The sequence below is a fragment of the Pituophis catenifer genome, unplaced genomic scaffold, assembly GCF_029215685.1.
Source record: "Pituophis catenifer annectens isolate HBS135680 unplaced genomic scaffold, rPitCat1.0.hap2 SCAF_3, whole genome shotgun sequence".
NCBI lineage: Eukaryota > Metazoa > Chordata > Lepidosauria > Squamata > Colubridae > Pituophis > Pituophis catenifer.
The window spans coordinates 44,600,450-44,615,024 of NW_027256883.1; the positions used below are offsets into that span (position 1 = coordinate 44,600,450).

Genomic DNA, 14,575 nt, shown 5'->3' on the forward strand with positions numbered 1-14,575 from the left:
CTATTACTTTGATGCTGACAGTCGTTTTGACACAGTTTGAAATATGCCAAACATTTGGAATTAATCATTTTTTGAAGAACTGTAGATTTATTGAGCATCAGCTGTAGCAAAGAAATATTATTTTATGATGGAAAGACAGTGCCATGCCAGATTTATGATCTTGGGCTGGTGATATATGTTTACTTTCTGCCTGTGAACTGACTTTTTTTAATGCAATAGAAACACTGATCAATATTATTCTGTGTGGTCAGTGTTTAATGTTCAGACAATCAAATCTTTATTGCGATCATGTTTAGCTGAGCTGTTTTGTATATGTGTGCATCTGTTTGACTTTTTTTTCCTTTCGTTTTTGGTTTTATTTTTTGAAACCCTTTTTTCTTTGCTCTTATATTAAAGCGAAGAAATATATAGAAAGGTAAGTGAGATAAGAATACCAGAATATTGGCTGTGTGCTAAATAAAAGCTGCGCATGCATCTACAAATGATATATAGCTGCAATCATATTTTATATATCTATTATAGTTCTCTCAACTGCAGCAAAATCTTCAAGGACAAAACAATAAAGCAGTACACAGAAAAGTACTAGATAACCAATAGATGGCTATTTAAAATATCTTCAAATCTGCCTGTCCATAAGAAGCTGTAGAAATATTATAAAAATAAAACTATTAAAAGTATTTTAGCATGACAGGGAAAAACAGAGGAGCTAAATTAGTATTATTTTTGCATCAGTCACTGGAAATTATTAATGTGCCAATTTATTAATTAATAAGATAGCAACTTGCTGTTTTTCCTTCAAATAACTAAGGGAATTTTCCCTCTATTACCCACCTGACTGAGATTTGTTTAACTTTAGTAATATAGCAACCTAATTTAGCCTCATAATTTATTTTTATTTTTTATTTTATTTTTATTTTATATCCAATTTATATACCGCCCTTCTCCCTGAGGACTCAGGGCGGTGTACAGCCGAATAAAAACATAAATTACAAACATTAAAATAGTATTAAAAGAATATATATAAATTTGGCCCCGTAATTTAAGAACAATAACAAACCCATTTAAAACATTTAAAAAATTAAGAAAAAAAAGTTAAGCCAGCCCGGCTTGCTGAAAAAAGAAGGTTTTAAGGGCATGGCGGAAGGCACCGAGGTCTTGGATTCTCCTTATCTCTGGGGGCAGTTGGTTCCAGAGGGTGAGTGCCCCCACAGAGAAGGCCCTCCCCCTGGGGGTCACCAGCCTACATTGTTTGGCTGATGGCACCCCGAAGAGACCCTCTCTGTGGGAGCGCACAGGTCGATGGGAGGTCGTCGGTAGCAGCAGGCAGTCTCGAAGATATCTAGGTCCTATGCCATGGAACGCTTTAAAGGTGATAACCAACACCTTGAAGCGCACCCGGAAGACCACTGGGAGCCAGTGCAGCTCACGCAGGAGAGGTGTTGTATGGGAGCACCATGCAGTTCCTGTAACTACCCGCGCGGCCGCATTCTGGACCAGTTGGAGCTTCCGGGTGCCCCTCAAGGGGAGCCCCATGTAGAGAGCGTTGCAGTAGTCCAGGCGAGAGGTGACGAGGGCATGAGTGACTGTGCGCAGGGCATCCCGATCAAGAAAGGGCCGCAACTGGCATATCAGGCAGACCTGACAAAAAGTCCCCCTGGGCACAGCCGTCAGATGTTCCTCCAAGGACAGCTGCATATCCAGAAGGACACCCAGATTGCGGGCCCTCTCCGAGGGGGCCAAAGACTCGCCCCCAATAGTCAGAGATGGAGTCATCTGACTATATCGGGATGCCGGGAACCACAGCCACTCAGTCTTGGAAGGCTTGAGTTTGACCCGGTTTCTCCCCATCCAGATCTGCACAGCCTCCAGGCACTGGGACATTACTTCAAGGGCATCGTTGGGGTGGCCAGGGGTGGAGATGTACAGCTGGCTGTCATCAGCGTACTGGTGGTACTTCACCCCAAAACCACGGATGATCTCGCCCAGCGGCTTCACATAAATGTTGAACAGAAGGGGCAAGAGAACCGACCCCTGAGGCACTCCACATATGAGAGGTCTCGAGGTCGACCTCTGCCGCCCTGCCAACATGAACTGCGACCGGTCGGAGAGAAAGGAGGAGAACCACCGTAGCAGGTGCCTCCATCCCCATCTCTTCCAACCGGTGCAGCATGATACCATGGTCGATGGTATCAAAAGCTGCTGAGAGGTCTAACAGGGCCAGAACAGAAGAGCAACCTCTGTCCTGAGCCCTCCAGAGATCATCTACCAACGCGACCAATGCAGTTTCCGTGCTGTGCCCGGGCCTGAAACCCGACTGGAACGGATCTAGATAAGACGTTTCCTCCAGGTACTGAGGAAACTGTCGTGCGACCACACTCTCAACAACCTTCGCCACAAAGCAAAGGTTGGAGACAGGACAATAGTTGGCTAATACTACCAGATCCAGGGAAGGCTTCTTGAGGAGAGGCCTCACCACCGCCTCTTTCAAGGCCGTGGAGAAGTAACCTTCACTCAGCGAAGCGTTAATAATTCCCTGGAGCCAGCCTCGTGTAACCTCCCGGGAAGCCAGTACTAACCAGGAGGGACACGGGTCCAGTAAACATGTGGCCACACTAAGTCTCCCCAGAATCCTGTCCACGTCATCAGGGGTCACAGAGTCAAACTCTTCCCAGATAACATTCTCAAGACTATTCCTCGTCACCCTGCCCGAATCTACCCAATCAGAGTCCAACTCCCCCCGGATCTGAACAATTTTATCATACAGATATTGTCTGAAATCCTCCGCCCTGCCTTCCAGGGGGTCCTCCCGCGCTCCCGGGTGAAGCAGGGAGCAGATCACCCTAAACAGGGCGGCCGGACGATTCTCTGATGATGCAATAAGAGGGGAGAAGTGGTTAAACTTTGCCGCTTTTATCGCCATTAGGTAGGTCTTAATATGCGACCTTACCAGTGTTCGGTCAGATTCAGCAAGACTGGCCCTCCAACCACTCTCCAGGCGTCTTTTCCAGCGCTTCATCTCCCTCAACTCCTCGGTAAACCAAGGAGCCGCAAGGGATCGGCACTGGGTCAGAGGCCGCAAAGGCACGACTTGATCCAAGGCCCCACCAGCCGCCCGATCCCAGGCAGCCACCAGGTCCTCGGCTGAGTCGTGTGCCAGATCCTCAGGAAATGGCCCAAGCTCCATCTGGAACCTATCAGGATCCATCAGGCACCTGGGGCGGACCCATCTTATTGGCTCCGCCTCCTTGCGGCGGGGTGTAGCGGTTCGAAGGTCCAGGCGGAGGAGCGAGTGATCTGACCATGACAAGGGTTCCATGTCTATATCCCCTATGACAAGATCACTCGACCACTGGCCAGAGACAAAAATCAAGTCCAGAGTGTGTGTCCCCCCGTGAGTGGGGCCATGAACTAACTGGGTCAGGTCCATGGCCGTCATGGAAGCCATGAACTCCCGAGCCATCCCAGACGTTTCACCAACGGACGGCAAGTTGAAATCACCCATGACCATAAGCCTGGGTGTATCAACTGCCACCGTGGCTATCACGTCGAGTAGCTTAGGCAGGGCCGCTGCCACGCGGCAGGGAGCCAGGTACGTAAGCAGCAAGCTCATCTGAACCCCATGACCCCATCTCACAAAGAGGGACTCACATCCGGCAATCTGAGGCACAGTGGTCTCCCTCGGACCGAGACCTTCTTTAATAATAACCGCCACCCCCCCCCCCGCCCCTCCCATGGGCTCTCAGCTGATGGAATGCTCTGAAACCTGGTGGGCACATCTCGACCAGAGGGACCCCTCCCTCCGGTCCCAACCAGGTCTCCGTGATACCTGCCAGGTCCGCTTCCCCCTCCTGAATAAGATCGTGAATGAGGGGGGCCTTATTTACCACAGACCTGGCATTGCACAGCATCAGCCGCAGGCCCAGGTCCTGAGTATCTGAGCCACCTAGTAATAATTCAGGCCAAGGGACTACTACTGATGTCTGTCTGATCTGTCTTTCTGTCTGTGAGCATCTATTATTGTTTCCTATACCGAAGAATATATTACCCTGATTAAAAAAGTGGTTTCCTTATTACAGATTGCCAGGGGATGGGCGGGGGGGGGGTGGCGGTTGTCATTAAAGAAGATCTTGGTCCGAGGGAGGCCACTGTTCCTCAGACGGCCGGATGTGAGTCCCTCCTTGTGAAGTGGGGTCATGGGGTGCAGATGGGCTTGCTGGTTACATACCTGGCTCCCTGCCACATGGTGGCGGCCCTGCCCGAGCTGCTCAACGTTATAGCCGCAGTGGCGGTTGATACCCCCAGGCTTATGGTCATGGGGGATTTTAACCTGCCATCCGCCGGTGAAGCGTCTGAGGTGCTGAGGAGCCAGGTATGCTGGTTACATACCTGGCTCCCTGCCACGTGGTGGTGGCCCTGCCCAAGCTGCTCAACGTTATAGCCGCAGTGGCGGTTGATACCCCCAGGCTTATGGTCATGGGGGATTTTAACCTGCCATCCACCGGTGAAGCGTCTGAGGTGGCCCGGGAGTTCATGGCTTCCATGACGGCCATGGACCTGACCCAGTTAGTGCATGGCCCTACTCACATGGGGGGAAACACGCTGGACTTGGTTTTTGTCTCTGATCAGTGGTTGAGTGATCTTGAGATAGGGGATATAGCGATCGAGCCCTTGTCATGGTCAGATCACTCCCTCCTTCGCCTTGACCTTTGAACTGCCGCACCCTGCCGCAGGGAGGTGGAACCGATGAGGTGGTTCCACCACAGGTGCCTGATGGATCCAGATAGGTTCCAGATGGAGCTTGGGCCATTTCCTGAGGCTCTGGCTCACGGTTCGACTGAAGGCCTAGTGGCCGCCTGAGATAGGGCGGCTGCTGGAGCTTTGGACTAGGTTGTGCCTTTGCGGCCTCTGACCCGGCGCTGGTTTCACCTGGCTCCTTGGTTTACCGAGGAGCTGAGGGAGATGAAGCGCCGGAAAAGATGCCTGGAGAGCAGTTGGAGGGCCAGCGGTACTGAATCTGACCGAACACTGGTAAGGTCTCATATTAAGACCTACCTGGTGGCGATAAAAGCGGCAAAATGTAATTATTTTTCCGCTCTTATTGCATCATCAGATAATCGCCCAGCTGCCCTGTTTAGGGTGACCCGCTCCCTGCTCCACCAGGAAGCTCAGGAGGACCCCTTGGAGGGTAGAGCCGAGGACTTTGTACACTATCTGTATGACAAAATCGATCAGATTCGGGAATACCTGAACTCTGACTGGGTAGATTCAGGGGGGATGATGGAGGCAGGTCTTGAGAATATTATCTGGGAACAGTTTGATTCTGTGACTCCCGAAGACGTGGATAGGATACTGGGCAGACTGAGCGCGGCCACATGTTTATTGGACCCGTGTCCCTCCTGGTTGGTGCTGGCCTCTCGGGAGGTTACACAAGGCTGGCTCCAGGGGATTATAAATGCTTCCTTGAGTGAGGGTGTCTTCCCCGCTGCCTTGAAAGAGGCGGTGGTGAGGCCTCTCCTCAAAAAGCCTTCCCTGGACCCTGCAGTGTTGGCTAATTATCATCCAGTCTCCAACCTTCGCAAACAATGTCAACTGGCGGCCTCCAGGGGGAGAGCCTTCTCTGTGGGGGCACCTGCCATCTGTACGAGCTCCCCCCGGAGATACGGAGGATCCTGGATCTGCACACTTTCCACCGTGCCCTCAAAACATTTTTATTCCAGCAGGCTGGCCTGGCCTAACTTCCCTTTTAAATTGCTTTTTAAATTTGTCTTATAAATTGGGGTGTTTTAAATTTGTTTTGGGCCAAAGTATTTAATGTATTTTAAATGTTTTTTAACGTTTGTACTATGTGTATTTTATCTTTTGGCTGTTCACCGCCCTGAGTCCTTCGGGAGTAGGGTGGTATATAAATGTAATTAATAATAATAATAATAATAATAATAATAATAATAATAATAATAATATCAACATGGAATTTTGGCTAGCTAAAAGGAGTAGCCAAAAGGCACAACAGAATTAGGAGAGACCAGGAAGTTGCAAACCAGTTTTACAGAGCTAAACAGATATAAAGAATGCAGTATGAAGAAACTGAATACACCATCTCTGTCAAAATGAATAGAATAGCTAAGCTTGCTAAGGAAATAGTGATACTTAAAGCTATCACTAAGTAGAAACAGCTTGAAATTTCATATGAAAAAGGGAGCACTGAATCATAGATAATAAATTTTATATCACTTCCTGAAGATGAGGTAATACAGATTCTATTTCTAATGGAGAAAGACCAATTACTAACCACTAGGTGGCAGTGAGCATATTTTAGAAAAAAAATATTTCATTGAGAAGTATGCATAAGGCATACATTTATCCTATTTCTATTACATGTGAGGGGGGAAATCAGTTAAAAATAAATTCACCCTTGTTGTGTGAAGTAATTTATGCACTTGTTATCTTTAACCCCACATTTGTAACATTAAACTGGCCTACTCTACAGGACTATAAAGATTACCAGGATCATATATGCGAAAGATGTCCAAGGGCATCTGCAGAGTTTCAATAAAATTAAGATGGCATCAATGATTATACCCTGTTTCCCCCAAAATAAGACATCCCCTGATAATAAGCCTGGGCTTTTGGATGCATGGAAATAAGGCCAAGCACTTATTTCAGGGTTCAAAAAAATGTAAAACACGGTCTTATTTTCGGGAAAACATGGTACAGCTGAAGTCTTGCTCCCTTTTTGCCATGTGTTGCACACAAAATAGGGCATAGCTTTGATTGAATGGCCATGATGCTCATCTTTTTTTTATCCCCTCTCCTTGCTGTAGATGCCTCCAGTGACAAGTTTCTTGTATTAGGTTCTAGGGGGGAAAAATAACTTTTAATTTAGACCAACAATAGAATGGATTTTTTTTTGTTTCTTGTTGCTCCCTAGTTATGTGCTAGCCCTAAGCAAAGGTTGTTTATTGGCACCTGAACCTTTCCCTGGCTTCCCAAGACTTATATCCACATTTAACAGAATAACAGAAGGGACTTTGTAGCCTATCTTGAATACTATGTTCAGTTCTGGGCACCAATCTTTAAAGATTTAAAGTTGTTGGGACAGGTTCAGAAAAGGGATATGAAGATAAATCAGGGACCAGAAATCAATGTCTATGAAGAGACACTGAAGAAGCTGGATATTCCTTGAAGAGAGACTGAAAGGCTGGATATGATGACATGCAGGAGACCAAGAATGAGTTTACCTCATTATAGATTGCAGAATATGGAACAGATTTAACAAGAGTGATTCCTACTGAATATTAGACCATTTTTTAAAAAAATCCTAACAGTAACAGAAGTTTCTCAATGATCTAACTAATAGCAATATATCTTTTATTGAGTGGCTTCACACAGATGTTAAAATTGCTTTATGTGTGGGATATTTTAACTTGAGACTCCTGCACTAAGCAGGGATTGGGTTCAATGAGTAAATGGCTTTTCCAGCTCTATGATTACATCTCTCTCTTAATACAAAAATACATTGTAAGGTATTACATGATTTGTGGAAACAATACAGGACATTATCAACAACACATCACCATAATTCGCTCTCTCTCTCATTGCAGGAACTAATATATGCAACTAATACATTGACAGCTTTTTCAGGTGGTTTGTTATTGCCTTATTACTAGGTTAAAAGAGAGCGAGAGTGGCCCAAACTCACTAATCTGATTTTTGTGCCCAAGGTAGAACTAGAATTCATGTTTCTCTGTTCCTAATCCAGCACCTTAACCACTAAATTGGCTCTCTTAGTAAATCTAACCAATCTATATAACATCTATACTAGCTTAAAAGACAGAAGAATGGAATGGAATGGAATGGAATAGAATAGAATAGAATAGAATAGAATAGAATAGAATAGAATAGAATAGAATAGAATAGAATAGAATAGAATAGAATAGAATAGAATAACTTTATTGTCACTTGAATGTACACTAATTGGCATACATTAAAATGAATTTTTGTTGCATATTGAATTATATGATGCAATTGAATTATATGTTGCAAATAATCTTCCTTACCAAGAATCTTTTATTCCTACTTTTGTAATAATCTGCCTAACACCTGTTTCTATAGTGCAATTATTTGAAAAGCTATATCTGTTACCTGTTTATTTACATCCTTGTAATGTTTCTATAGATAATTTGAAATGAAATTATAATATAACCATAAAGCTTGACTCTACTATTTTGTATTGGGTTACTCTTATTATAGTTGCTAAAGGAAGGAGGCTTTATGACAACAGCTTGAAAATAACTAGCGGCGCAACCTATCTTTGTTTATATATGGCATAAGATGACCTAATGCAACTGGAACTGATGAGCAAATGTGATTTGTGGCTGGAAAATTCAAACAGAACTGTTCAGTTACTAAATTTGAAATGATTGCCTGTGGCTCGTCCAAGATAAAATAAAAGGTTAATTAGTTAGAGCTACCAGATCTCGGCTCCTGGATAAGAGTAAAGAGTTTTGCTGGATTTTTCCAACTCAGTTCTAGAAGCCTAAATTAGTTGTTGCAGAATAATTGATTGTTGACTGGAGGGGCACTGGAAGGAATAGCATTTCAGTACGAAGTCAGAGAAGCCAGCTGGAAGAAGGCATAAAGACCAGAGTTCGCTGCAGATCACGTTTTCAAGCAGGTAAAAGAAGGAGATTCAAACAGTGGTACAACCAAAAGGTAAACTTTCAGAAGTAGTGCTAGAAACATTTGAATCATACAAAAAAACAAAAAGGGGATATTCAGCCAAAGAAATATATCTGTACAGCAGATATTCCTGGCTGTGAGTCTCTAAGGTAAAAAGGAGAAAAATCTGCTCTGAAAGAGAAACCAGTTTAATCAAAACCCCTACTTGTTCCAATGAGACCAAACAATCAGCTGCATTTCTACCAGTATAGAAGATTTGTTCTGACTGGAATATCTGAGGACTTCTTACATCTTCTTTAAATCCAAGTACCAATGCTTTTAAAAAGAAAGATATGAAGAATAGCTATAATACTTCTTTCTTCCTTTTTAGGTGGAAGTAAGACTTTTTAAAATCAGTTAAGTATTAAAGTAAATATCGTTAGATCTGGGTTACCAGAGCTTTTAAAATTCAAATAGTACCACATCCTTTAGGTCTGTAGCTAAATTCCTTTAAGTAAGACATGTTTTATCTGCTTCTGTTTTATGCACTGAATAATACTAAAATCTGGTCTTAGGACTATATTAACACCTCAGCAAAATTAAATGCTGCATCTTCAAATATTCAGGAGGAATTATAGTAGCTAGCTACAGAAACAGGAACCACTTAAATTAACACAAATATCTTATCAATAAATACAGTATTAATGTAGATTAGAAACAGTGAAATAGAAATACAATAACAGAGTTGGAAGGGACCTTGGAGGTCTTTTAGTCCAACCCCCTGCCCAGGCAGGAAACCCTACACCACTTCAGACAAATGGTTATCCATCTTCTTAAAAATTTCCAGTGTTGGAGCATTCACAACTTTGCAGGCAAGTTGTTGCACTTATTAATTGTTCTAACTGTCAGGAAATTTCTCCTTAGTTCTAAGTTGCTTCTCTCCTTGATTAGTTTCCACTCATTGCTTCTTGTTCTACCCTCAGGTGCCTTGGAGAATAGTTTGACTCCCTCTTCTTTGTGGCAACCCCTGAGATATTGGAACACTGCCCAGTCATGACATGACAGTCATGTCTCCCCAGTGAAATGAGAAGGAATTTAAAACATCTCATGCATGCTGACATTTATGTCTTTACAATCCAAAGGAGCATAGAAGGAACTAGAGTAAATAGGAATGCACATAGATGGGTTTTTATTTGCAATCTAGTTTGCTCTTAGAGGTTCTGAAAATGAATGGCAAATGTTTTCCAGGAATCAAAGAAAACATTAGATCAATGTGTTTTTCAATCCTGGCTACTTTAAGATGTGTGGAATTCGATTCCCATGCCTGTCAGTGTGACTAACCACAAATATAATGAAGAAGGCAAAGAAGAACTAAAAGTAAGACAGGCATGGAAGTGAACAGGTTTCCTTCATAGTCAGCATAGCACTGTTCTATTTCCCATGAAAATCATGATATTGTTCTAGAGGTAAAGCAGAAAAAACCCTTTTCTTAGAAATGTGAAGAGTAAAGGAACATAGTTAACTCCAAATTAAACACCATCAAGGATGTGAACTCTTGATTTGGCTGCTTTAATTAAAGAATAATCAGCTTGATCTTGTATTTAAAGTTTCTGACCATCAACTGTTTATTCTCATATCAGGAAATCAGCTATCTTTGCTCTTTCTATAGTTGTTGCTATAGAATAATCACATAGCAAACTGAGTAAAATTCAGCAAGTCTGGCGGTAGCTCTCCAGCTGTATAATAATACTTTCTTAAATAATTTTAATTACGGTATGTGGCTACACTCTGACTCAGTGGTTATAGACCAGTGTAAAAAAAAAAAAATAGCAGATTTTGGTTTACTAAATGTTTTTTAGAATAAATGATTAAAAATAAAAGCAAAAAAACTGCACTATGAGCCTATAAAGCATTTTAGCCTGAAAACTGAACAGTAGTTTTGGAATTGCAATTTTTAAAGACATATTGTGAATGCCCATTATTCTGAAATCAGGCCCAAAATTCGTGCTGGTATTATCTGTGGATTTAACTTGGGACAGTTCACCATTTTCATCATGTACTCTATTTCTATAAAATATTTCTGTATTTTGTGGGTGGCATCTATTTTCCTTTCTTGCCCTATCCAGAAAAACATGCACAGTCCATTTTGAATGTTGCAGAAAATATCCTTAATTTATTAAGTCTTTATAGGTAGTCCTCGACTTATGACCACAACTGGGCCCAAAATTTCTGTTTCTAAGTGAGATATTTGTTAAGTGAGTTTTACCCCATTTAAAAAGCTTTCTTGCCACAGTTGTTAAGTGAATCACTGCCATTGTTAACTTAGTAACACAGTTGTTAAGTGAATCTGGCTTCCATATTGACTTTGCTTGTCAGAAGGTCGCAAAGAGTGATCACATGACCCCGGGATAACACAACCATCATAAGTATGAGTCAGTTACCAAGCATCTGCATTTTGATCATGTGACTATGAAGATCCTGCAACAGTTGTAAGTGCAAAAAACGGTCCTATCCCTTTTATCAGTGCCATTGTAACTTCAAACGGTCACTAAATGAACTGTTGTAAGTTGTACGTATACTTATAGATCCTGTACAAATTTATATAAAAATCTTTGTTATTGGCAATTGGGTGATTTGTTCATAGCTGTAGATCTGTAACTTATACATTATTTTTCTGAGAACGTTTCATAGTCTAAAGGTGAACCAGTCTAAAATATAAAGGAGAGAAAGTAACAGAGAAAGGGAAGATGAATGATAGGAGAAAAAGGTAAAGTTAAAAGCCTGAAGAAAAGTGCTCTTCAAAAATATTGATGTTTGGTTTATTAAAGAGTTGGTCTAATGACTTTGTGAAAAACATTATGAGTTTTGAAGAAGATACATATATGAGTGTGGAAAAAATGACATAGCACAATGCCTATGTTCAAGGAGAAAATAGCATTAGTGGAAGCTGAGAATGAGTCATACCGGAAAGTAAAAGATTTTTAAGTAGTTGAGAGTGGTGAAGCGAAGGCTACAGCCAAGGATATAATGAAAATTGACAGTCAAATTTAGTGTTAGTCAAGGCTACAAAAAACTGAACGTAAGGAGTGATATTTTCATTATTAATGACATATCTACTATTACTTTCCTTGGAACTGTTCACACTGATATGTACTCTTACATCATGATGTAGGCAATGCTGATGGGCTTTCCTATGCCTCCATCTTTACAAGATTCTGACTGAACCAAGTTATGAACATGATTTCTGCTTTGAACCATACTGCCAAGTTTCAAAGTGTTTGAAATGGGCTCTAGTACTCATAAAAAAGAGGCCCAAGAGCAATATAATGCCCAGGGATTACAGGTTGCCTACTCTACATCTAGTTAGATCCACAGTTGAATCAATACAGGACAGTGCTTGTTTATTTGTGCTGAATATGGAAGAAGGAAGCGAGATGGTGGAAACAATATTGGATATGGCAAAGGAATATGGATCACATAGAAGGATTAGACAAGATTAGTACAGTAGAAGAGAAGAAGGAAAGGAATGGTAAAGATCAAGAAGGAAATTAAAGGCAAAGTTGGAGGACGACTGAGATGTATTAAAACAAGTTTAATATTGCTACTGAAGGAGTCAAGATCTTTAGGCAGACATTAGAACAAAGGAAAAAGGATGTCATAGTATTGCACTTCTACTATTTATTTGATTAAGAGGGTAGTGCTTTAAATGCATGGGCGCTTCATAGGCCACATACAAATTTAATTCTATTTTTGTTATCCCATCAATTTTAAGCAATATGATTCTTTCTTATATTATACTCTGGCTTCCAAATTTATAGGAAATCAACAACCAGTTGTCTTTACCAGCCATCCAATGGGAAATGCAAATGGGGATTCGTTGCTGTTCTAAAGGCCATATTATTTTTGCAACCAAGGATTGCATGCAACACAAATTGCCCATGCTTGGTGAAAACTAATAAATGACATTCTACCAACACAAATGGAGAGATATCGAGCAGATTCTACATGTATTAGTTCTCATGAACAGAAAAGGCTTCATTTCTTCTGTTTTTAAATACCCACTAAACTATGAAAGCTGCATATCTCTTATTTAGTGACTCAGGCAAAAAAAAAAATTGAATTCATAATTCTACAAAGTAATAGTAAACAATGAGGGATCCACCTGGGAAGCAGAGCCAAAGAAAGACTCCTTCCCACATAAACCCCCATATATATCTTTTAAATGCTACTGAATGCTACAGCATTTGATTCCTGTAGTATGGAAAATGCTAATAGATATTGTCAAATAACTGTATTGTGCTGAACATTTGAAAAGCATATCACATTCCCAGGAATAGCTTATATAATTCATTCTTTATAAGAAAAAACATGCTAATTTGTTTACCATTCCAACAGTGAAATTTTTAAAGGCAAAAATTAATATGTTATTACTGCAGGTGTTTAAAAGTTAAGTTACACCAAGGTATAAAAGATAATACCCAATAAAATAAACAAACAATAGTATTAAACAGCAAAATTGTGAAAGGAAAGCTGTTTGCTATAGTTTCCCTTGGAATTTTACCTCAGCAATTTTTAAATTTTATGCTCTTAGTATCTGCATCCAAACATGTAGGTTTAGATGTTTTATTGCATATATAAAGAGTTGTGAATTACCTTGTTCTTCTGAAGAGTTAGCTGTTGTTATCTGCATTTTATGAATGTTTATTAAAATCAATTCCTAACAGATATACAACATGTACAATTTCACAGTAGTAGACTAGTGAAGGTAATAGAAATTAAACAGTGATATACTTACAGTTGCATTTTTTCTGCACAAATCTAAGCTTGCATGCTGTTCGGTAGGTGGACAAACGGATACGATCCAGATCTTGAGCCCCTAATGGTGGAGAAGTATATGTGCTAAGATATGCGTTCTGTGCCTAAATATCACCCAACAATACTTACATAAGCTTTCTCTAGGATATTTTAGAGCCTTTTCTTACCTACACAGTTAATTTTGGGTAAAAGGTTTTACCAAATGGGAAGTTTCAATTTTACCATGGTCCTCATGAAGGCAGACATGGCATGGCAAGCTGAGTTTATTAAACATACTCAAACATTTCAGTGGAAGTTTAATCTATTGATTATGACAGGGAAAGATTATCTTTCTCCAACCAAGGGCAACAGTTATTAATTTTTTAGCAACCATGAGCTAAGACAGGGAAGTGTCACCATTACCCAAGTGCTAGGCTTTTGAAGACTTCTTTTGTTTCTAGGTACTTGGAAAGTTAATTTTTATCAGTAATGGACACAGAGAATTAACACACCTATTCCTTTAATTCTCTTCCTAGTATTAGCAGGAAATCATACTGTCATAATTCTGTGGTTCACTCTCCCGAAGAATTTGGTAATATTTTGGGAGGCATCAAAAAAGGCTTCTGCTGTTAACAATTAATTGCCCTTTTCTTATTTATGTAAACCAAGCTAGAAAAGTAGTCAGTTGTTTATGTTAGCATCAAGTGTGACTCAGTATCTTTGCTTGACTGAAGCTGATATGTTATCTTTAAACAAGATATGACCTACTTACGGTCTCTGGATAAATTTGTTTATGACATTCATTGGAGAACACAGATTGCAAGAAGACTCTTTGCCTGAGCACTTACTATGTTCTAATTCATCCAGTTTATTTGTAACATTGGAGCAGAGGGGATCTTAATCTGGGGAATCTCTGAGAAAACGGCAGGGAGGGAAAAAACCCCAGTGCTCTACTCTGCAAGCAGAAATCCGTTTTTTATTACAAGTAGGCGAAGATAATTCTCCAAGGTAAAATCAAACAGCTTCAGTCTTATGATTCAAAGATACTGTTTACAGTTTTCAGAATATAAAGAAATATGTTTTGGTTATGATAAAATAATGAAATTTAACTAGCAAAATGAGA

At 41.0% G+C, this 14,575-nt stretch overlaps 1 protein-coding gene across 7 annotated transcripts in view; it reads right to left on the reverse strand.

Moving 5' to 3' along the window:
* The window catches only part of DTNA (dystrobrevin alpha), a 159,899-nt gene that overhangs the window by 57,352 nt on the left and 87,972 nt on the right, over positions 1–14,575 (reverse strand). For all 7 annotated transcript variants that reach the window (XM_070940559.1, XM_070940560.1, XM_070940558.1 and 4 more), the window contains one exon: positions 13,454–13,534. In XM_070940559.1, the coding sequence (XP_070796660.1) occupies positions 13,454–13,534 (81 nt within the window). The remainder of the gene's footprint in view (positions 1–13,453; positions 13,535–14,575) is intronic.